Genomic DNA, 23,611 nt, shown 5'->3' with positions numbered 1-23,611 from the left:
TATATGATTAGCTTATTAGTATGAGAAACATTACATCATATAAATTACATTTCCAATAAATATCTACAGGTGATGATGAGGATGATGGTGATGATGATGGCGTGTTGATGCACTACATAGGATACTGTAAATACTAGCTGAAAACTGTTGCAGTCCTTTTGCGTCTCAAACGGCGACTTTTCTCACTTTAACCCAGCTGGCGTTATAGTCCACAAGGAGAAAACAACTGATATGATTTGATATCAACAAACAGGCTGAAAATCTTTGTTTCACTGACCTCTTCTGGTTGAAAACCTCTACATCACTGCAACAAGGTGAGAACTTTAACCATCAGAGGCCAGAAAAAACAATATTTTCAGCTGGTGCTAAGTTGCTCTTTGAAGATAAGCCCTGACATTTCAGACTTTAGTCAATTTCTTTTACATAAACCAGAAAGACAAGCACTGAAACATGACTTAAGTGTCAGTATGCTTAAAATTAAGTGCCTTTAGGTTACCAGGCAGCAGATTTTACGCAGATTGCCCAGGTGTGTGTGGAGGTGTGTGAAAGTTGGCATGATTTAACCTTGTCTCTCAATCTCACTTCTTAAATATCCTCGTGAGACCGTGTCCTCATATGATGACATTTTGGGTTTACTTGACCTTATGCTTCATTCTACCAAATTTAGACCTATTGTCCTTATTTGTGGACGCTTTTTTGTGCCATCTAGTGGTAGTAAGAGCACAATACACTAATCCATGTAAAAACAAGATGGCTGCCATGTCTGCCAAGTCAGTCTGCAGCCGATCCCGACACAAAAGTGGACAAGGTCCAGAACTTGATCACATTTTATGGTTGAGACTTGTTTATTTATGATTAATAATGTTTGTAGCTTCATATGGCAACAAATTTGACCAATTTTAGCAAAAGTAACAAGCAAAGACACTGTTAATTAGGAAGTACTCGTTTGACAATATTTAGTTTTTTACACTTATCAGGTCTTAGTGACTCCAAATAGCTAGAAGAAATTAAAAATGCATACCAAACAAAAGTTCAGGTCTCAGGAGGATATTCCCAGTACAGAATCCATCACTTTTCATGTGACAAACAGGCGTTAACACTATAAATGCCTCTGGGCAGAAACTGCTGTCCCTGTTTGTATGATTACAACATCTCATCCCTCTCAGTGTTTTTCATCCAAAACAGCTATAAACACTTTTCCCTTTTGACGACACCTCATAATATCTACATTGTTAGTAGAATACCAACCTTAAAGGAGCTCTATACGATATTCCGAGCATATCTATGATACAGAGGTCTACACATGGTTCTCAAGATGGAGGTGGTTCAGCCAGCAGCTAGCAGTTAGCACAAGCAGTACTAAAAATAGCAACAGTGCTGACAGAGCTAACTGTAGCCCTTTTCACAAAGAGATTCTGCGATAGAACCGCAACAAAGACCCTTCATTGTGCCTACTTTGATTTTTTTTACACAGAAACAAACAATGTCGGCATAATGCTGCTCCAGATAGTGTGCTGGCATGTAACACAACAGCGTCGGCCTCTTGTGTGACATATAACATATCCGTCCGGCAGCGCTTTTTCAAAATTAAGAATGGCATAACATGGCAGTAACAATCAATTAGCGTCCCTGTTATGTGGCAGCTGATTTCGTCCTCTGCTTGGAGGGAAAGGAGCTCCCAGACCTCACTGTCTTCCCAATTTGGTTGCTGTTTTTCTTCTTTGAGTTAGCTGCTAACTGCTTCTAGCTGCTTCTTAAATCTTTCAGTGGTGGGTCGCACACATAATACATTGTCAGAACGTCACACCTGTCCCGTCCTGCTGGCTGTCCCTTTCACACAGATGTTGATTTGGCGCTGTTACTACCTCTGCAGTCGGCTTAAAAGTGAGACAACTCTGTCCCCCCATTTCTTCGATACAGAATGGCGAGGAGAAATAACAGTGTGACATTCCCACCTTGAACAGGCAGTGTAAAAGTGTTATCATGCGGGAACCACAGCCCGGGCACTATACTTCGCTGACGATGCTATACTGCTATCAGTAGTAACCACCGTATAAGCGGAGTGCAGGGACTCACATCATCGGACCGTCCACCACAACAAACGACAGAGAAGCTCAGGTTACAACATACACAAAGGCAGAGTGACCTCATTCTCTTCTTAGGGTGCCATTACTCCATCATCTTAACAAGTAGTTGTTTGCTGCTTTATTAAAGCTCTAAATAACATACAGAGCTCCTTTAAAGATAACTGAGTGTAATTAAGAGCCTTAAATGCGTGGGTCACACCAGGATGTGAAACTAGATTTTGTGGTGAGATCAAATCATTTCAATGAAAACTACACAAAGTTAGACTAAGGGCATTTTCATGTTAGGAACGACTGATCTGTACCCAGGCCTGGGTCCCTGAACTGACCTTATCTGTTTTGCTTGATGAATAGATTTCTTTCCCCACAAAGATTGATTTAGTTAAATTAGGGCACTTATTTTAGCGCTATTTTAAGTTACTCAGAGAGTTTGACAGTAAAGTAAATTACAATTTTAACATCTAATTTATCTCATAATCTGCTATTGAGGCAAATGATTGGGTCAAAAAAATATAGTGCCTCATCTACAGGTAAAAATACAACTTTTCTCTCCTTTGTTAGCTTCCTCGTTTTTCCTAGAAACTTAAAACACCCTCCTCAGTCTCCAGCTCACATTATCAGCTCACAAAATGTCACAACCATAGGAATATACAATGGTGAGCAATAGCAAAGTCAAATGCAAAACTAAACCTATCTAATAAAGTATTACTTTCAAGCTTTAGTAATGTCATTCTGTACAAAGGTGTGCAGTGGTCTTCTGATGACGGTCAGTGGAGCATGCTGCAGCCAACTGAGAAGCTAAGTTTCACCCAATCACCTATCTGAGACCAACACCGCTGACAACTCTGGTCTACCTGCTCTGTGCAGGCTGTACTGATCCGAGATATGTGCCAATGAGCAACTTCTACATCAAGCAGCGGTGGGATGTGTGGTATAGAACGCTTTGATGCAACAGCAGTGAGTTGTGGAATGGTGCTTTACAGTAAGATACATTAAGATATTACATTAAGATCACAGGCAGAGAGAAGGAGGGAGGTAAATTCCAATTCAGGCGTGTGATAGTGTTTTGGGAATTTACTCGTCATGTGTCAAGGCTCTTTGTTTCTTCTTCTCTTCATCTCCCTAAAGAGAAAAAAAAACACAGAGAAAGAAGAGTTACTTGTGTGTGAATTAAACCAGCAGGCACTGATTTTTTTTTGGCCACCTGGGGGCAGTAGAACAAACTTTAAACACAACACTGACGAACGACGACCATATAAAGTTATTATGGTGAAAATATTAGCAAAGAGTTGCCTATTTGTGTTTGTCTTGTTTCTGGCCACCTAACGAATATAAGTCCATTGCTGACTTTCCTTTTAGCTCTGTTTTGGTCTTCACCAACTCTTAGGAGAAATATTTGGCTCTTAAAGTCTGCCAGTTTAAGCCTTTCAGATCTCATTACTGGACATGTGCAGATATTTAACAATATATGCTCAAAATATCAGTTTCTTTATATTCATATCTTTAAACCCATCATGTTTTCTTCTCATAAAATAAAATATGAGGTGTGCTTCCATAAGCTAGTACTTTTAGTTGCACAGCAGTAAGATTGAGGGTGCTTTCAGACCTAGAGTTGTCTTGTGTTGGTTCTAATCAGGGACTACCTTGGTTACGAAGTTGTATAACTGCCTCGAGCTGGTTCGTGTTCTCGCAACAGCATTTACAAGCAGACCAGATCAAATGCCTTGCGCGAGAAAGCTGCTCCTGATTGGTCAGAATTTCCACGAGGCGCGGCTCCAACTAGAAAACAATGTTTTGATGCATTGGATGTGCTGAATGTGCATATTAAGGCAGTACAGGAGGAGGTGCACATTAATAATCCTCCAGGACTGTAACATGCTCATGTTTAACCCAAACAATGTGTCATGTGACTGCAGTTGATTCAGATCCAGGTCGGAACACGTTCTCACCACAAACGAACCGCACCAGAGTTCGTTTGTAACCGGACTGAGGCCACCTCTTCAAGAAGGTCTCGGTCTGGTTGTTTTGGTGCACACCTGAGTGTGATTGCTGTGTTCACACCTGCCCAAATGAACTGCACTTAGGGAGAAAACGAACTTGAGTTTGATTGAACCGAACCAAACAGGGCAGGTGCGAAAGTACCCTACGTTAGCTAGCTAGCAACAGCACGCTACATCAGTCTGTCTCTGTTTCCCAATAACATCATGGTTACGGTGACACACCACTTTTCAATGATCAAACCTTTGTTTTCATTTCCAAAACAATGTGACTGAGGTCTAATTCATTCATTTATTAATCCAATTCATTCTATCACTCATCTCTCCTTTCTCTTCCTCCTGATCTAACAATGAGGGAGGTGTGTGTGGAGCAGTCCACCGTAGCTCCATGTTGCGCTAAACTCTAAGCCTGCCCACTTTTAAGAGTCCAATAAAATGTGAAGGATTTGATTTAAATCCCTCTGACATGCTTGTGACATATGACCCTTCTATGACCATGAGGACATCTGGGGCCGGCCTACTGATCATCCCAAGAGTTGGAATAAAACATGGTGAAGCAGCGTTTTGTTATCATGCAGCACAAACCTGGAATAACCTCCAGATGATGTTAGACAGACCCGACTCTGAACACTTTGAAGCCAAAGCTAAAAACAGTCCTTCCTGCTTACTCCACCCTGCAATGACTGTAAACTTATTTTTAGACTTAATTTTAAATCATTTAAATAATCCTTTCATCTTTGCACCTCTGGTCTGCACTTTGCTATTTTTAATGATTTTGGGGTTTTTTGTAAATCATTTAGTAATTAATTTTACCTTTTATATGTTTTTTTTCTCTTCACGCTTTTATTGCAAATCTGTATCCTTTATTGTGTTTTATATTTTATTGCTCTGTAAAGCACACTGAATTACCCTGGTGTATGAAATGCGCTATACAAATAAAGCTGCCTTGCTTTGCCTTGTAATTGTACACTGATCAAATATTCTGTTTCACTGGGAAATATCTCACAGAACAGAAACTAAAGACGCTCTAACTTTCACTTCACTGGGACATTAAGCTGCTAAATGCTTTATTATGTTCTCCAGCTAGTCGCTAACTTTACCTGCTGTGAGAGAGAAAGAAAGCGCAGCTGGTACCAGTGTATCAGTACAGCAGAAAATTAGCATTGAAATCACAAATATTCAGAATTGATATGTATTGATAAATCCATGTTTTTGACCATACTGGCATAAAGACGTGGAGTTTTTTTTTCTGCTAAACAGTTAAGTTGTGGGCTGTAAATCCAAAACACTGAGAGAGGCTACAAACACTCTGGAGCTGAGTAGTTGGTAAATTACAGTAGTAATTTTATTCATAGTCAACATTAAAATCTTGATGATGGCAGCATTAATTCTGAATGTGTGTGGTAATTGTGTGTCTCTCACCTGCCACGTCACATCAGCTAAACCATCTCGTACTGATTGGCTGTGATGATCCTGGACAGACAGCAGGCCAGCAACATGCCAATCAGCTGGAGGACAGACAGAGAAGGACTTTCGTTTGTTTCATGTTTGGGGGGTCAGAAATATTCAGATTAACGTTTTCTCAAAGTCAAGACATCACTTCCTGTGAAACCTACACATTTATGTTGTGATAATTAAAGTGCTACTAGTATCTCCATTCTCTCTCTGCATTGGGTTTGATTAGAAGAACAAGAAGAAGAAAAAGAGCCTGTGAATTCTGTCAAAACATACACTAACCAGCCACTTTATTAGGTACACCATGGTAGTACTAGGTTGGACCCCTTTGCCTTCAGACCTGCCTTAATTCTTGGTGGCATAGATTCAACAAGGTGCTGGAAACATTCCTCAGGGATTTTGGTCCATATTGACATGATGACATCACACAGTTGCTGCAGATTTGTCGGCTGCACATACATGATGAGAATCTCCCGTTCCACCACATCCCAAAGGTGCTCTATTGGATTGAGATCTGGTGACTGTGGAGGCCATTGGAGTACAGTGAACTCACTGTCATGTTCAAGAAACCAGTTTGAGATGATCTGAGCTTTGTGACATGGTGCGTTATCCTGCTGGAAGTAGCCATCAGAAGATGGGTACACTGTGGTCATAAAGGGATGGACACGGTCAGCAACAATACTCAGGTAGGCTGTGGTGTTTAAACCATGCTCAGTTGGTACTAAGGGGCCCCAAGTGTTCTGACCCTACCATCTGAATGTGGCGGCAGAAATCCAGACTCATCAGACCAGGCAACGTGTTTCCAATCTTCTATTGTCCAGTTTTGGTGAGCCTGTGTGAACTGTAGCCTCAGTTTCCTGCTGTTAGCTGACAGGAGTGGCACCTGGTGTGGTCTTCTGCTGCTGTAGCCCATCTGCTTCAAGGTTGGACGTGTTGTTGGTTCAGAGATGGTCTTCTGCAGACCTTGGTTGTAACCAGTGGTTATTTGAGTTACTGTTGCCTTTCTATCATCTTGAACCAGTCTGGCCATTCTCCTCTGACCTCTGGCATCAACAAGGCATTTTCTCACTGGGTATTTTCTCTTTTTCAGACCGTCCTCTGTAAACCCTAGAGATGGTGGTGTGTGAAAATCCCAGTAGATCAGCAGTTTCTGACAGACCAGCCCATCTGGCACCAACAACCATGCCATTCTGATGCTCAGTTTGAACTTCAGCAGGTCGTCTTGACCATGTCTACATGCCTAAATTCATTGAGTTGCTGCCACATGATTGGGTGATTAGCTGTTTGCGTTAACAAGAAGTTAAACAAGTGTACCTAATAAAGTGGCCTGTGAGTGTAATTTGTAGTCTATTTCTGGAAATTTAAACAGCTACTTGTTTCATGCCATGGGCGTTTTTGTTAGCAGAGGTTTTGATTTGCCATAGCAGTTAAAACACAGATGTTACTAAGAACATTCTTAATTGCTAAATGCTTAATTGCTAAAACATGACAAGTGCCACCTTTTATTTGCACATCATCACCTCTTACCTGTGAGAAGGCGATCCCAAACGTCACTCCTGCGATAATGGCCATGTTGGTCTCCATGAATGAAGTGACCAGCTCGTAGCAGCCCTGCAACACAGGGGGCAGGTTAGTTTGCAGAGGAAACAGGGACGTGTTATATGCGCAAATTAGGGGTAAGATGGATATCTGGGAGACTATCTGAGGCAGTTGTTAGTGTATGGAGGAGGAAGATGGTTTGAAAAAGTGAATGAGGGCCTGTCAGGTATAAATGCAGGCATTTATAAAGTACATAAAGTACCTGGCACAACATACAGCGACATACTGACCTGGTGGTAGACCTTGCTCGGGGCTAGAGTTGTATTGCGGAGGTCGTCTGGGTTGCAGTCGGAGGCGTTAAAGCAGCAGCTGGCAGGAATGCCGTTGGATGGGTAATACACACTGCCGAACCAACTGGTGTAGTTATACACTCCACAACAACGCAGCTAGAAATGCACAGAAAAGGAGAGAGCATGAAGCAGCTGAGGATTAAAAGATCAGGCTGCTGTTATTTCATATTTTTCTCATTTCAACAAATCCAAGACCAAAACAAACAACGTGTCGGCTCGTCTCTGAATAGTTTACGATTTCCTTGTTTGTTGCACCAAACCCCTTCTTATTGGGACTATTTTCAGCCGCAGGTTAGTACATAATGTTGTGACTTTTTTTTTTCTTACATTTGTTTATCAGATTTTCCACACACAAATGTCGAGTTACTTTTCAAATTTCACTATAAAGTCAAGTATAACATATATCAAGAAAAAATTGAAAAAGTACACAGAACAAAGATTAAATACATAAGTAATGCAATGACAAAGGACACACAAATAAATGAGAATAAATAATAAAAAACAATAAAAAATAAATGACAAATAAAAATGAAATAAATGAGAATAAATAAAAAATGATAAAAAATAAATAAAAAATAAATGACAAATAAAAAAATAAGTATAAACAAAAATAAAATAAAAACAGACAAAACTAAGGCTGTTCCTAATGATTTTTCCCCCCAACATTTTATAATAATTAATAGTAATAATTGGTAACCCAATTATAATCAAAGACAAATACGAAGTTCACATAATGACAAAAAGAAAAATAAACTTCACATTGCAAACCCAAAAAAGGCACATTAAAATGTCAATTAAAGCAGTGATTCTGGATCAGCAGCAAACACAAACCCCACGGCATGTGCAAAAAAGGTCGCCATATATTATTTAATTTGCTCAGAAAACTACTCATAGTAAACCCAATTTTTTCAGCTTTAATAAAGTGAAACAAAGTTTTGGATCTATGAGGAGTGAGAGGGGGGAGCAGGTCATTTCCACCTCAGTAAAATCAGATTAATAAGGTAAAATGATTATACTTGGTGACTCAGAAAAAAACTTATTTTGGACAATATGGCAGAGGAAAATAAGCTAAATAAGGCTTTGGCTACACAGACAACACCTGTTAGAAGCATAAATTCATTTTTGTGTTTGGTTTTCATGGGAAAAAGATAGAACTGCTATCCTTTAGCGTTCAGGGTTGTGCTTTGGTTTGCTGCTGCTGAATTTATTGCCTGTTTCACCTCCATGATTTCATATCGGAGACTTACCCTGTGCTGCAGGTTATCAACGGCACGGCTCGCTTCATCCTCGGCGTTGTAGTTCAGGACTGCGTCGGTGTACGTCCTGCGAAAGGTTCCCTTTATCTGCATGCATGCAAACACATGATTGTTTTCAGCATAAGAGCACCTCACACAGCTTTAGTGTGAGACTTTAAAAGTTGTTACATGGTGTGCTGCATGCTGACCTCATGACGAAACACAAATCCAGAGATCCCAGCAACTAACTCAGCGAGGAAGACGAGTGACAGGAACATGGCATACTGCAGAGAGAGAGGAGAAGGAAGGGGGAGATTTGCATAGTTTGCATGAAAACCGTCTGCTTTAGTGTTTCATTTGCCTATGCTCACACACACACACACACACACACACACACACACACTTGACCACCATTAACTGAACAAAGTGCCCTGCAGCATCTATTGGATTTCTGATCCCTCTCCACAGGATAGAGGTCAATTATTATTCCCTTTATCATGTGACCTGAGGCTAATTAACCAGCATCTCTCCCTGCAACATTACACCCCACTCTTCTTCCCACAGCGTCTCACCAGCTTCAGCATCCATGGGCTCCCTCTGCAAGTGGCGAAGCATCCAAACAGGCCGAACACGATGATGACAGTCCCAGTGCCGATGAGGACGTACGGGGCGTTGGTGGAGTTGTCGGCTATCAGAGAGATATACGGGCCCAGCATCAACTTCCCCCATACTCCCACTGCCAGCAGGATGGCTCCTGTTATCTAGAGGGCGGGGGTTGGAGAGACGGGGATGTAACAAGAGAGAGCACAGGAAACAGAATGAAAGCAGGGAACGGGCCCTTTATCTCCACACTTCTGCAAGATTACAATAGCTGTGTTTTAGCAGCCGTGGCGAAGGGGAGGAGGAGAACGAGGATCAAGGTGGAACAAAAAAGCAGAGCAATTAGAGTAAGGAGGAGGAGACGGCAGACAGAAGACACAAATTTATCCGCTGTGCGGGATAGCAATCACCTGCTTTATGAATATGCCTGCACACACACACACACACGCACACAGAGAAAGAAAGAGAGGAAAAGAAAGGGGACATATCAAAGAAGCTCTTTGATCCGAGGCGAGACGCTTCCTCCTGTTGCGCCTATCTTAGCATTTCAAATGAAGGCTGCGGATAAAAGAGGGTGTTGTACGAGGCAGCTGAAGCGGCGTGTGTCTCAGCTGGGTATGTCTTACTGGCAATGGAAAGAGAGCGGGGTGTGGAACGGCTGCTGATGATCTGACTCGAGCGAGGGCCAACTCATCATCCCGGCCTCCTTCCTTTCCGAGAGCAGGCTGTTCGCCGTCCTGCTGCTAGGCCCTCTGACTAGAGAGGGAGCAGTCTGTACAAAATGTCTCTGTGCACCCTGAAACCTCGAGAACTGACAAAGAAGGACGCTCTCAGCTCTCAGCAGAAAATGAGCCAACATGAGTGAAACAGCAATGACTCCATCGGCTTTGCTCTTTGAATTAAAGTTCCCTCTTAGCAGTTAGTCAACAATGTTCTGAGGCTAAATGTCACATTACGTAAAAATGAAAATAAAACAGAAGTAATCAACAACAACACAAAAATATTTCTTTGTGTAGGGGAGACTGGGTATTGTTGTAGCAACGGGATGGTTGTGACCACATTCACCAAGACGAGATGACCTTTGAGTAATGAAATACACTTTCTTCCTGACCTTGAATGTGAAATTTTGTAACTTCGTGAAGAAGTTTGCAGATTTTACAGCCAAAACAATGATTTTTAGGCATGAAAGTATCTCCGACCAGTCTATATGTTGATTCGCACCCAATAGTTGACCAAACGTGAGTCGATCAGAAAGGTCATTAGTCCGCAAGAATTCATTGGTCGTGTAGTCACAGAAAAAACAAAGCAAACAAATGTGAAACTCTATTAGGAGTTGCACCTTGTCAAAACAAACAAAACCTACATGACTGGACCATGGGGGAATTTAATTTGAAAGGACAGACACAGGAAGTATCCATGCTCAGCAGTCAGACAGGAGTCGGGTTAATTTCCAGGGCTGGTACCTGCGGTTATTCCATAGGCCAGTTAATAACATGTCGGGCAGGAAATCCAAAGTGTGGGATCATTTTGAGAAGGTGAAGGACGAACCCAAGGTGATATGTAAACTCATCTTCATTGGTCGACTACAAACATGACGTATCATCTGAAACATGGAAGTAGCTACATGCCCATTAGCCCACAGCGTCATTAACAGGCAGCTCGCTCAGTGTGTGACGTGCACTTGTAGATAAAATATAAGCCTATATTAATGAAGGTTCATTAGTACAGTTTTGTATTTCTCTGTAATGTAGCACAGTGTTAACAATGTTACTGACACTATTCTTTCTCACACCTTCAACTCAAACCATTGTGTTGCCCTGCCCAATATATATCATTTAATAATTAAATTAATATTGTAAACATGCAGGCGATGAAATGACTAATGAAAATTCTTAGTTGGAGGCAGCCCTACAGTAACAGTCGTGTTAGAACTTTCTTGAGTAGTGGAGCAAGTTGTAGCGATGGAAATCCTTGTACTTGACATCAGTTCAGAAATTCAGTGATATAGTTGGGGAAGTTGGAAACACTGCTATTTGTAGTAGACAGTAAGGGTACTTTGTGCAATTTGAGCGCTTTAGCACAAGAATTAAGCGAGATATAGGTCCTGAGGAAAAAAGGGTTGCAACCATACCCGGTCTCCCTCCCTGACCATAGCTTAAACAAGTGTCTACGAGTTAATGACTGTGTTAACAACATTTACACTTTGCCCCATTAGCAGGGTGTGTACCTAATGATCGGGCAAAGGTTTTTCACTACGATGAATCACCAGTCTGTCCTTTAACTGCTGCATTGCTTTAGATTTGGTCGCAGTTCGATCATGCAGTTAAACACAGTTAAAGTGGTTTGAGAATATCTACAACTCGCTACTGTGTAAAATGGCCGATTGTGTCTCATGCAAACATCCACACATGAATTTCCATATCAGTCCACACAGATGATGAGTTTCAGCTGAGGGTGAGATGAGAAGGATTATAGGGAGAGAAAAACACACAGGAAGCTCAAGCTAAAACTACAATTTGAAATTACAGATACAGTGGTTTAGGGCTGCAACTCATGATTATTTATTTCAATAACAATCAGTCATTTGGACTGTAATTTTTTGGAAAATCGCCAAAAATGCCCATGAAATTGCTTTTATTCTCAATTCCACTAATAGATGGATTACTGAACAGGCCCACCAGGTACAGACCCAGGAGCCAAAAGTGTAAGGGGTCCCCTTAGCCTTCATTAGCAAAATGTCACTCAAATTAACAACCAGGAAGAGACTTAAAATTACCACAAAGAGACACAGAGGATCACAAAGAAATGCAAAGGAGCTACAAAGAGACACAAAATAACTGCAAAAACAGGCAAAATCGACCACAAAGAAAAACACGACGACCATAAAGAGACACACAATTACCACATAGAGACACAAAGTGGCTACAAAACAACACAAAATGACCACAAAGAGACACAAAATGGCTCCAAAACAACACAAAACAACCACAAAGAGACACAAAATGGCTCCAAAACAACACAAAAGAGACACAAAATGACCACAGAAACACACAAAACGACCACAAAGAGACACAAAATGGCTACCAAACAACACAAAAAGACACAAAGCAATCACAAAGACACACAAAATGACCACAAAGAGACACAAAATGCCTACAAAGCGACCACAAAAACTCACAAAGCTACCACAAAGACATAAAAAATGACCACAAAGAGACACAAAATGGCTACAAACAACACAAAACAACCACAAAGAGACACACAACAGCTACAAAACAACCACAAAGAGACACAAAATAACTGCAAAAACAGGCAAAATCGACCACAAATAAAAACACGACGACCATAAAAAGACACAAAATTACCACTTAGAGACACAAAGTGGCTCCAAAACAACACAAAATGACCACAAAGAGACACAAAATGGCTCCAAAACAACACAAAACAACCACAAAGAGACACAAAATGGCTCCAAAACAACACAAAAGAGACACAAAGAGACACAAAATGACCACAGAAACACACAAAGTGACCACAAAGACACAAAAAATTACCACGAAGAGACACAAATGGCTACCAAACAACACAAAATGACCACAAAGAGACACAAAATGGCTACCAAACAACACAAAAAGACACAAAGCAATCACAAAGACACACAAAATGACCACAAAGAGACACAAAATGCCTACAAAGCGACCACAAAAACTCACAAAGCTACCACAAAGACACAAAAAATGACCACAAAGAGACACAAAATGGCTACAAACAACACAAAACAACCACAAAGAGACACACAACAGCTACAAAACGACCACAAAGAGACACAAAATGGCTACAAAATAACAGAAAACAACCACAAAGAGACACAAAACGACCATAGAGACAAAACAACCACAAAGACACAAAATGGTAACAAAACGATCATAAAGGGACACAAAATGGCTACAAAGAGACAGAAAACAACCCCAAGGAGACACAAACTGATTATAGAACAAAAAAACTGACCAAAAAAAGACACAAAATTACCTCAGAGACATAAAACCACAAAAAGGTGCATAACAACTACAGACAAACACAAAACAACAACAAAAAGAGAGGCAAAACCACCACAGAGTATGTGTCTTGTTCCTGTGTAGGAGAGATGGTGGATTCCCATTTTTTCATAATCTGCCCATTGTTCCATCAACAGTTCACAACCAAATAAAACCACTGAATATCTGATTGATCATCAGAATCGTTGTTGGTTTCCAACAGTATTGCTGATGTATTTATCTCTTTGTGTTTGTGACTTAAACATGTAGCTGTGGTTTCTATTACACAAGCAGGACCTGTAAAAAAATGGGTGTTATTGACGACCTGTGGGCAGTTGGATGCGAGTTAGATAAATCCTCAGAGGCACAACATTTCATGGAGCTGAACCACATAGTGAGAACTCAAAGCCGGGAGACTTTCTATTTAAAACCGTCTCAAGAGTTGTCTGTTTAGTGTTTTTGTAATCTCCTCATCTGACTCATCGTCCTGTTGTTCCCTCTTGTGCTGTAGCTACTCTGTGCATGGAAGATATTTTCTATAGGCATACTAGTACTCTGGTTTCAAATGGGATGCAATGTCTTAAGGTCTTGATTTTCATGTATCATATAAACCATCACATGTATAAATGCTCAGTGAGTGAGACTGTTTGGTACTGATTTACTGATAGAGTTTATTTTCAGGTATTTGCAGAGCACTGGTCAGTGAAAGCTGGTCAACTATCTGCTGATGTAACGAAAAAAAAAATCTTGACTTAATTTATAAAATGGTGAGTCTCGCACTTGTGCAGTTGCTGTTGTTGTGCTATTTACTGAAAGATTTTCTCTTTAAAAATACTTAATGAAGGGCAACCTGTCCCAGTCACAACAGCAGTGTTGGAGACAGTGTGGACACATGAATGCCAATCACTCCCACAGTTTTTTGGACGTGTCCAAAGATTCAAATATTTAGGAGAAAAATATGTTTAATTTTCAAAAAGATTTTGGGATATTAAATACCTATTGATGGCAAGGCCCTTTATTTTAATAAAAAAAGTATTGATGTAAAATATTGTTCATTGCCAGTAAGAAAGCAATTACAAAGAACTGGTACAAACCTGAGCCTCCAAGCCTTGAACAATGGAAGGACATAATCAAGGAGATCTTTATAATGGAAAAGATGACTTTTTCTCTGAGGTCTAGAGGACAGTCCATTTCTCCCTCTGAAAATAGGAGAAATGGACTGTCTTTATCCGAAGATGTGGACGCAATTGTGAATGTCTGTGGTCAATAAAAGAAAAATTAAGACGTGGACTAATAAATACTTAACTGGTGAGTCCCCACACAGTGTTCTCTATGTATGAGCTCCACAGGTTTGTATGTTATTTTTTGCCCACTTCTGGGCAGCTGTAAAGTCAAGGCTGACATATCACCTAATAATAAGGTGGTGATAACTGTAATAACACATATTACAATTATGATATTACTACAAAGTTGATACAGCAAATGTATTAGCAAAAAAAAAAAATCGCTATGTACACATCCAGCAACAAACAGCATGCTCAGCATTAGCTTGGAGTTGTGCGTCTTTTAGCTCTGTTTTGGTCTCAACCAACTCCTGACGGAAACATTTGGCCAGCTAGTTGCTAACTTGGTGCTAAGCAGATGTGATTTTAGGGCTCTGTAGAGCTGAGAGAAGCTGCAGAGGTGGATATAATTCTCTGTGGGGTCTACTCTACGAGTGTTTCATGTTGTAACCTCCTGAGACCCTGTGGCCTCATCTAAGGACATCACATTTAGGGTTGACTTGTCTTTATACTTTATTCTACTTAACTCAGACCTGTTGTCCTCGTGATTTTTTGACAAATCATCTGTTTCTTATTCAAGCATTACAAGTTAGTATAAAGCTAAGTACTAGATACGTTGTCCCATGCCGAGGTAGGTTTTACATGGGAATATGAATCAAACTTGAGCCTTTCAGTGGCCCAACCCGTGGCCCATGCTGCACCTCCTTCTCTTCCTGTAAGTTGCTTCAGACTAGGAGGGAGGAGCGTGGATAAAATACCATTTCTCAGTACATTATATGTAATTTTAGATTCCTAAATACTAATATATAAAATGTGACAAGGTTGCCTTTTTATTGACCATCTGTTTTTGGATAACAAATAAAGACAGTAATGTTTGCTTATGGCTAATGCAGCAAATTAAATACCTGACAAATAAAGGTACTACATCAAATCGATGCAAAAATCCAATACCGCCATAAACCAGTTTTTCTCATTGATTTGCAACATTGCCCACTGTGGTTTTATACAGTGGTTTCAAGCTGGGAGTTGGAACCCCAAGAGCAGTCGCACAAGATGATTAACAGCGTAGGAAAGCAGGAAAACTCATTTCTGCTCCACAAAATGATGCATATTTTTCTGACTTTTTTCTGTTTGCTTTTTACTTGTGAATTATTGGATCATCTAACATCTTTAGGCCACTAAAAAATATTAAATCACACAGCTTTAAAGCTTAATTGAACAGGCCACCATACATAGACATGATTGTGTAATCTGTGACAAAGGAATGCAAGTATACAAAGTTTCGTTTTGAAAGGCCAAAAGCCAAAAAGGTTGTGAACCACTAGCATGTAGAGATATTAAATTGATAGATACTGAGGTATTTAAATGGCACATCAAAATCTGTGATGGCAGATGAGTCTATAATCGTGGTGTAGTACGTATTTTGAACTAAAGTCTAAATTAATGTAATGCAAAAAAGGCCTGCAAATAATTATTTTCATTGTCGATTACTCCTACTGACTGTTTCCTCAATTAATCGATCAATTGTTTTGTGTATAAAATGTCTGAAAATTTTGAAATTTGATAAAGAATTTCCCACAGCCCAGTGTAACATCTTTGAACAACCCAATCCGTTAGCATGTTGCCTCACAGTAAGAGGGTTCCTGGTTTGAACCCGGGGGTGGGCAAGCCCCTCCTGTGCAGAGTTTGCATGTTCTCCCTGTGTCGGCATGGGTTTTCTCCGAGTACTCCGGCTTCCTCCGACAGTCCAGGCTTGGTTAATTGGTGACCGTAAATTACCCGTAGGTGCGAATGTGAGCATGAATGGTTGTCTGTCTCTATGTGTCAGCCCTGTGATAGTCTGGTGACCTGTCCAGGGTGAAGCCCGCCTCTCGCCAAAGGATAAACGGTAATGGGAAATGAATGAATTGTTAATTTCTGCAAACCATGGATATGTTACGTTTGCATAACTTTGAAACTTTCAACAAATCTGTGGTTAACTTGTGGTTATATTTAGGCACAAAAACAACATGGTTGTGACTGGGAAATGATCATGTTTTGGCTCCACATACTCTTTTCCCAGTCACAACCATGTTTTGGCTCCACATACTCTGTTTTAGCCCCCCCAAAACAGAGTATGTGGAGCCAAAACATGGTTGTGACTGGGAAATGATCATGTTTTGGCTCCACATACTCTGTTTTGGGGGGGCTATCTCCACTAGAAAAGCAGTGCTGTCTCTCTAAAAAACAAGTGCTTTTCCTGGCACTATCCACACTGGAAAAACAGCGACTGTTCACTACAAAACACTCTCATTTGGGACTCAAAAAGACGCTGGAAACACAGCAATGACCCGCCAAATAGCAACCAATTCAGTTGTTTGTTAGTCTTAAACAGTTGTCTGCAACTTGGCAAACGCCTGGCCTAGGTGTCATGCCACCCATCATCCTCTGCAATTCCTGATGACACAGTCAGTTCTATGTCACTTAACAAAATATATGATATGTATAACAGTTTAAATGTTACTTATTGGTGGTTTGTAGAAACTTACAATGCCAACATTTTCTTCTGGCAACTGGGCTGCTTCAAATGTCTTGTGTCGATTGAGTAACAGTCCAAAACCCAAAGATATTCAGTTTACTTTTAATGTCATGTTGCACAAGGGAGCTGCCTTGGTCCACTTTTATGCTCACTGTACATGTTGCCTCTTGGTGACATCATTAGAGAGCACAATGTTTGTTTCAATAGTTACGCAGATGACACGAAACTGTACATGTCTGTTGAACCAAACGATGCTGCAGCCATAAACTCCATTACTACTAGTCTTTTGGCAATAAATAAATGGATCCATGAGCAAAAATGTCTCACAGTTAAATGAAGACAAAATTGAAATCCTGCTTGTTGGCCCTGGATTAAATCTGAAGTTAAAAGTCTTGGTGTGATCCTAAATTCAGATCTAAGCTTGAAGTCCTGCATTGACAAGGTGATGAAAACATAACTTTTCCATCTCAGAAACATCGCCAAGGTATGCCTACTTCTAAATAAAAATGATGCAGAGAAATTGATTCTTGCCTTTATGTAGACGAGGCGGCAAAACCTCACATTGTCTGGCAAATGGCTGGCATTTTTGCTTACAAGATAACTCACAATCATTACATTTTCAAAACAGATGCAGATTCATTTTCTGTTGACTGACTAATCTGTCTGCTCGGATGTAAAGGACCCCTTCGCTTCAGCCACTCCCCGGCTGACCTGAAGGCCTGCAGGCTGGTGATTTTATTGGTTGGTAACATCATCTACTGTTTCTATTAACAGAGATTCTAACAGCCGGAGCAGACTCATTTCGGAGAACGGTCCTCTCAATGATCATGTACTCACTGTTTATGGCCTACATCATCAGTAACAAAATGTCTCGCCCCCCTAAGAGCTGCCGTCGCATACAAATACAGGATCGTCTTGTCACTGCTAAAGTGTTCATTTTACAACCAACGGGGAAATTAAGTCCAAGGAGCAGAGGCAAGTCATCTACACTTCCTGTGTGCTGCTGAATCCCAAACAGCTTCAGACCCCTCTCTCCTCCTCTCCGGAGCAGAACACCCCCCTCTTCTCTCTGCATGTTTTGTTTGAAATTCAATGCCAGGCCAGCCACCCTGGTTACAGCACAGAGTTTAAAACAGGTCGTCCCTCTCCCCTCCTCCTCCTCCTCCTCCTCCTTCCCGGGCCTAATAAAGCAACAGAAGGTGCGATGACAAAATATGCTGGCGAGGACACCACATGGACTCTACCACCTGCTCTGCATTTAAGCGCTCTGCGTGTAAAGTATGGCAACGTAGCGATTCACACTTAAGACGTTATTCACCGCGACAAGCTGATGACAGAGAAACCTCGGCCCGACATTGAGGGCAGCTCTCCTGCTGCCAGTGAGCCTCTCCATTGCTTCACCCCTCGGGGCTGAAGGGAGCCACCAAGCTGTGAGACACCCGTGCACTTTAGACGTCTGAAACCTGATGCTGTGGATGTAAGGGAGCGCAAAGAGACACTCCAATCCTGACTAAATATAAAAGTTCATATCAGTGACACAGACACGTGTCTGCAATGCAGAGAGATACACAGCACAGCCCTGTTTTATAAGCCCTCGTGAGTGCAGAACTTAGAGGCTGCTTTCAGCTTCTGTGACTTGGTTTACATGCACACTAATGTTCCACTATTACTCACAATATGACAACATTCTGGATCTGAGTCATGTAAACAACATATTCCATTTGGATGTCCTGCAGTAGGCCTTTTTCCAGTTGAAGCATTTTCTGATGAAGACATGGGATACGCCACATATGTTGTGTTGAAAACTGTTCCCCATGAATAGCCTGTGTGTTTCCCCCTACCTTAACCTAACCAAAACCCTTAGCCCTAACCCTAACCACTGAAGGGGGAACTACACATTAACAGATGGGGGACACACTATTCAACAGGGGAACACACTTCGATACAACACCAGAATTAGTCACGTTTTAGAAGCATTCTTTGGACATGTATAGCACATTCAGAATATGCATCTCAATTGACCTTTCGCTAAGCCCCGCCCCTTTGTGATGGTCCAACAAGCCGTCAGAGTAAGCATGGAGCCCACACTGTAACTAACTGCACTCCCTGAAGAAATATTATCATATTTTTGGAGAAATGAAGCAGTGATTCCAGAGAGAAGCAGACAGAGGGGTCTACAGTCTGTGTTTGAAGGATATATCCAGGATGTCAAACTGACTCAGCAGCAACAACAGGTTAAAAAGACAAAGACAGTTAGAAGCTAAAGCCGAACTATAGGCTACAGATCACAGTGTAAAAGTGAACCACCACATCACTGCTGATCGCCACAGAACACAATGAATATAAAGGGAAACTTTGCTGATATTGAACCAGCTGTGTGGCATCGCAGTGTGTGCAGATGAACAGTGTTTGCTGCCACCACTCAGGCCTCCACCGCCGGACGAATAGGGATCTCCGGGTGAAGTCAAACACCATTCATCTGTGCACACTGTTATGACACGGAGCTGGACACAACATTTAGCTCCAAATCCACAAAACCAGTTTGGAAATGAAGGAAATCTGAAAAGACTGCATTAAGTCAATGGAGCACAGCTGTGTTGTTGTCAGACCCTGGTCTGAGCCAGCCTGATGCTACATTATGATTGGTCAGTCTGCGTCCAGGGGCGGACTTAGTGAAGGGTCAATTGCGGCTTTTTACGCAGTTTGCAACACATGGCCTCTTGCCTGTTTACGGTCAGCTCTGTGCATTGTCATGGATACACTGTACACAAAACCAACTAGCCAACAGTTTGCAAGGTTGTAGAATAGAGATGAATGCCCAAATGAAAAGCCCAAACACACCTTTTAGAACATCATGATAGACATTATTAACGACAACATTATGAACGACAACCTTTTCAAGAAGGGGGTTGAAAGAATGAAAGAGGAGGGCTGTGTTTGCACAGTCGAACAAATCTGCCATCAGTGCAAAAGAAGCAAAATGACAAGTGGGACATAATAACGTAACGTTAGGGCACATTAATCAGAGTGTACATGGCTGCATGGAAAAAGAAATATTAGAGGAATGTTCACTTTCATTAGCCATATAAACAGGGTAAAAATAAGGGCAAAAACTAGAATATTTTGTACATGTAAACGTAGTCTGTTTCTTTCAGGACTTTCTTCTGCAATATTAGGAAGCAGGGAAAGTCCTCTTCAGTTTCTGAACACATTATGGACAGATAAATCTCTTCCATGTGTCCTTATTAGATAATTCTACCTTGGCTTTCTGTGGCTGCTATCAGAAAATGGCCTATAATGCAGAGTTATGGTCAAAAGAGATTCATATTGTTGCTTGCATAGATGCTGTATCATACTTGAAGACTTGGCTGATACTCAAAAGGTAGACGCAGGCATATCCAAACCACTCCAGGATAAAATACTATTTCATTTCTCAAATTAATCTCAAAGGAAATTGTCCCAAAATTGGAAGCAAATTTATTTGGTTTGAGAGATTCTCTCTGAAGTGATCTGCTGGCTCACATCCTGCAGACGTTTACTACAAAGAGCCTTAATTACAGTGGGAATGTAAGCAGAATCTATTCTTCAAATGTTGTTACATACTGCTTGCTTTGCATTGTGAACACAGCATTTTTATGAATTTCAAATCAGAGCCAGGCTTTGCAGCTTAAGACCTTGGTTAAAAAAAACAAACCTCCAGAGGTATTGATTCAACTCTCTGGTATAATTTGAGGCTTTTGTGGTGCGGTGTTTTGCATGATATTGGAGGGTGTGTCTAATGTGTTTTTGCTTGGTATGTAAATGTGGAGGACAAAGTATCCCGCAGAGAAGGTGGACATTGCACACGTTCCAGCCCCAGCTGGGTGCAGGTGCAGGACAAAAACAGCACACAAAGGGAAAGGAGAGGCAGTCCACACACTGACATTTGCAAGATCCTTCAGAAAATGCTGCCTGCTTTTTGTTCATGTGGATTTTTGAATGTGGAAAAAGCAAATTACTGGGAGCTTGCGAGTATCTCTCATTTCTTCTTTGTGGGCAGCTATTTTGATTATCATTTAGGTCATTCATCGAACAAAACTGCCACAATTTTAGGAATCCAGCTCCTCCAGTGTGACGATCTTTCATTATAGTAAACATACTATCTTTAGACTTTGACTTTCAAAAGATTGTGACAGCCATTTTTTAACTGTTTTCTAATCTAAACAAAAAAATCTTTTAGCAGATTAATCGATAATTTAAAACAATTGTTACTTGCAGCCCTACTGTTGATATAATGCTACACACCACAGAGTACAGCCTTAAAATTGTGTCAACAAACAACTATAGGACTCTCAAGATTAGCTGTACCAGTATTTAAAGTGGTAGTACAGCGATAGTTTCTGCCTTTGCTATATATTGTATTTTATATTGGCTATAGACTGCATTTGCTTTTTCTGCTGTTATTTTAGTCCTTAAGAACTGCAGTCTTTGTAGCTTCACTTCTCTAACTTTGTATTGCAACTGCTGTACAGCAATTTTAATCGGAATAAATACTATCTTATCTTATCTTAACTTAGCTTAGTTTAGCTTATCTAAGTGATACTCACACATAGATGCATCAGTAATTACAAACCAGTGTCTGAATCTTTGAAAATGGGCCATTCTGCCTAATAAATACCTTTATTTTTAAGAATATTTTGATACAAAGACTTGTCCTCAAGTAGATTTTTGAGTGCAGGACTTTTATTCCTACAGTGTGATATTAGTACTTTTACTTAAGTAAATGTTTCCTGCACCACTGAAGGGAGTAGATGAAGGGCAGTGATACTCAACAGTAAAAATAACTTGATTCACACTGGGGATTTTTTTGTACTTTTAATTAAGGCTACACAATTATAGTGCGATTGTAATATGACTCCCAATTTTAATGGGAGTGGTCATTTTTGCATTGCATCTTCACAAAAGCAAAACAGAAAATGATGATGATAGGGTTTTTGCTGGGATCTGTATCAACCAAGCATGTATCCTTACATCTGGAATATGAGTCGTAGGCCAGGGGATCTATGTAGCACCACAGTGCTTCATTTATAACAGTATGTTGCAGCTGCTGTGATTTGAATATTGCATTTTGCCATTTTGCGACTCCAATAATATGTCAATTAACTGTGCATCCCTAATTTTAATATAAGGTGCCATATAAAGCATGAAAAAATAGAGCATGTTTATGATGACAAGCACCACGGGAGGATCCCCGGACCCCCTGACAGAGATCTGGACTAAGTCCCGAATGTCCTCAAATCCAAGAAGCGCCCCTGCATACATATGCGGGCTACGGACAGCCACTGGCCTCCTGTCATTTATCAAATGTGGCCTCCGGGCATTGCAAGTTTAAATGTTGTTTGTTACTCCACTACATTTATCTGACGTGTAGTTACTCTGCAGACCTAAGTTTTACATACATAACATATAATCAATTTATAATATGCCATGCTTTGTTATAGATTAGGCTATAATATCCAGATTTATCAATTTAGCTCCCTCTTGAGCAGCTGCACCATAAAAATGCTGCTTAAGGCATCAATAATAGCCATCAAATATAATTTGCACTCATTGGGGCAGTTATACTTTAGACACTTTTGCTGATAATACGTCTGTACTTTTACTCAAGTAAGATTTGAAAGCAGGACTGAAGGTGTATTTTTACACTGTGGTACTGCTATCTTTACTAAATTAAAATATCTGTACTTCTTCTATCATTGCTGAATGTTTCTGTTTCAGTGGACACTCAGTTTAAGGCACTTTAAAGCATTTTAATAAGGAATCAATAGGTTTACAGGGGGTTATATTGTATCTGTAAGGTAGTAGAGGCTGTGTGGGTGCAGGGTCCCTTTAAAAATCTATAGTAGAATCTATAGTCTATAATCAACGGCCCCGAAATGCACATTATTTGGTGAGAAAACGGGCTTTGAACGGGCTTTATCAAACAGACAAGGCCCTTAACGTCGGTCCCATCAGACAGAGTTAAATCGTTGCGGTGATGTTAACATTCTCTTCATCGCTAACTGACAACAACCATGATGCTATGTGTGCCATGTTCTCACACCGCCGACCGCCCGGCAGCCCAAATACGTGCAACCTGAACACATGTTATATAACACATGGCGATAAAATCCACATTTTAAACGCTTGAGTTGAGCAAATGATTTCCATTTAGCCGTATAATCAAACAACAGCATGATTCCGTCGATGATGATGATGAGGATGATGCCACTGTCCACCCCTTCATCACGCACAACAAAAAAAAACCCACATCATGGTGGATTATGTTATGTTCAAAAAAAGATACGGAAAGGTTACGTACCCAGAAGACAAAGGAGTAGACGATGAGGAGGGTTTTCAGGCAGGTGATGACCGGTTTGGTCTCCATTGTGGCGCGTACGTTAGACCCACTGTGATAATAACGGGAGGAAAAAACGGCTCTGCGAACTGTCGCGTTGCAACCGTGCGCTGATGCAGCCACACAGCGTCACTGGAGAC

At 40.8% G+C, this 23,611-nt stretch overlaps 1 protein-coding gene across 1 annotated transcript; it reads right to left on the bottom strand.

The window, feature by feature from the left end:
• Nucleotides 1-1,711: 1,711 nt before the first annotated feature.
• tspan7 (tetraspanin 7) lies at nucleotides 1,712-23,611 on the bottom strand. Its single transcript, XM_033618146.2, has 8 exons — nucleotides 23,436-23,611; nucleotides 9,233-9,421; nucleotides 8,870-8,944; nucleotides 8,673-8,768; nucleotides 7,366-7,521; nucleotides 7,064-7,147; nucleotides 5,504-5,589; nucleotides 1,712-3,206 (listed from the first exon to the last, which is right to left on the bottom strand). Exons 1-7 carry the CDS (start codon nucleotides 23,499-23,501, stop codon nucleotides 5,521-5,523), a joined length of 735 nt encoding a protein of 244 aa, XP_033474037.1. The 5' UTR covers nucleotides 23,502-23,611; the 3' UTR covers nucleotides 1,712-3,206; nucleotides 5,504-5,520.

The sequence above is a fragment of the Epinephelus lanceolatus genome, chromosome 14, assembly GCF_041903045.1.
Source record: "Epinephelus lanceolatus isolate andai-2023 chromosome 14, ASM4190304v1, whole genome shotgun sequence".
NCBI lineage: Eukaryota > Metazoa > Chordata > Actinopteri > Perciformes > Serranidae > Epinephelus > Epinephelus lanceolatus.
This window is presented reverse-complemented; position numbering and strand designations above follow the sequence as displayed.

Bases quoted from the DNA above. Each gene is read 5' to 3' on its own strand.
- tspan7 (XM_033618146.2), bottom strand. From the start codon at position 23,501: ATGGAGACCAAACCGGTCATCACCTGCCTGAAAACCCTCCTCATCGTC. The intron at 8,945-9,232 runs GTGAGACGCTGT...CTCTCTCTGCAG, and splicing joins GCCCATGGATGCTGAAGCTG to TATGCCATGTTCCTGTCACT. The intron at 7,522-8,672 runs GTAAGTCTCCGA...GTGCATTTCTAG, and splicing joins TTGATAACCTGCAGCACAGG to CTGCGTTGTTGTGGAGTGTA.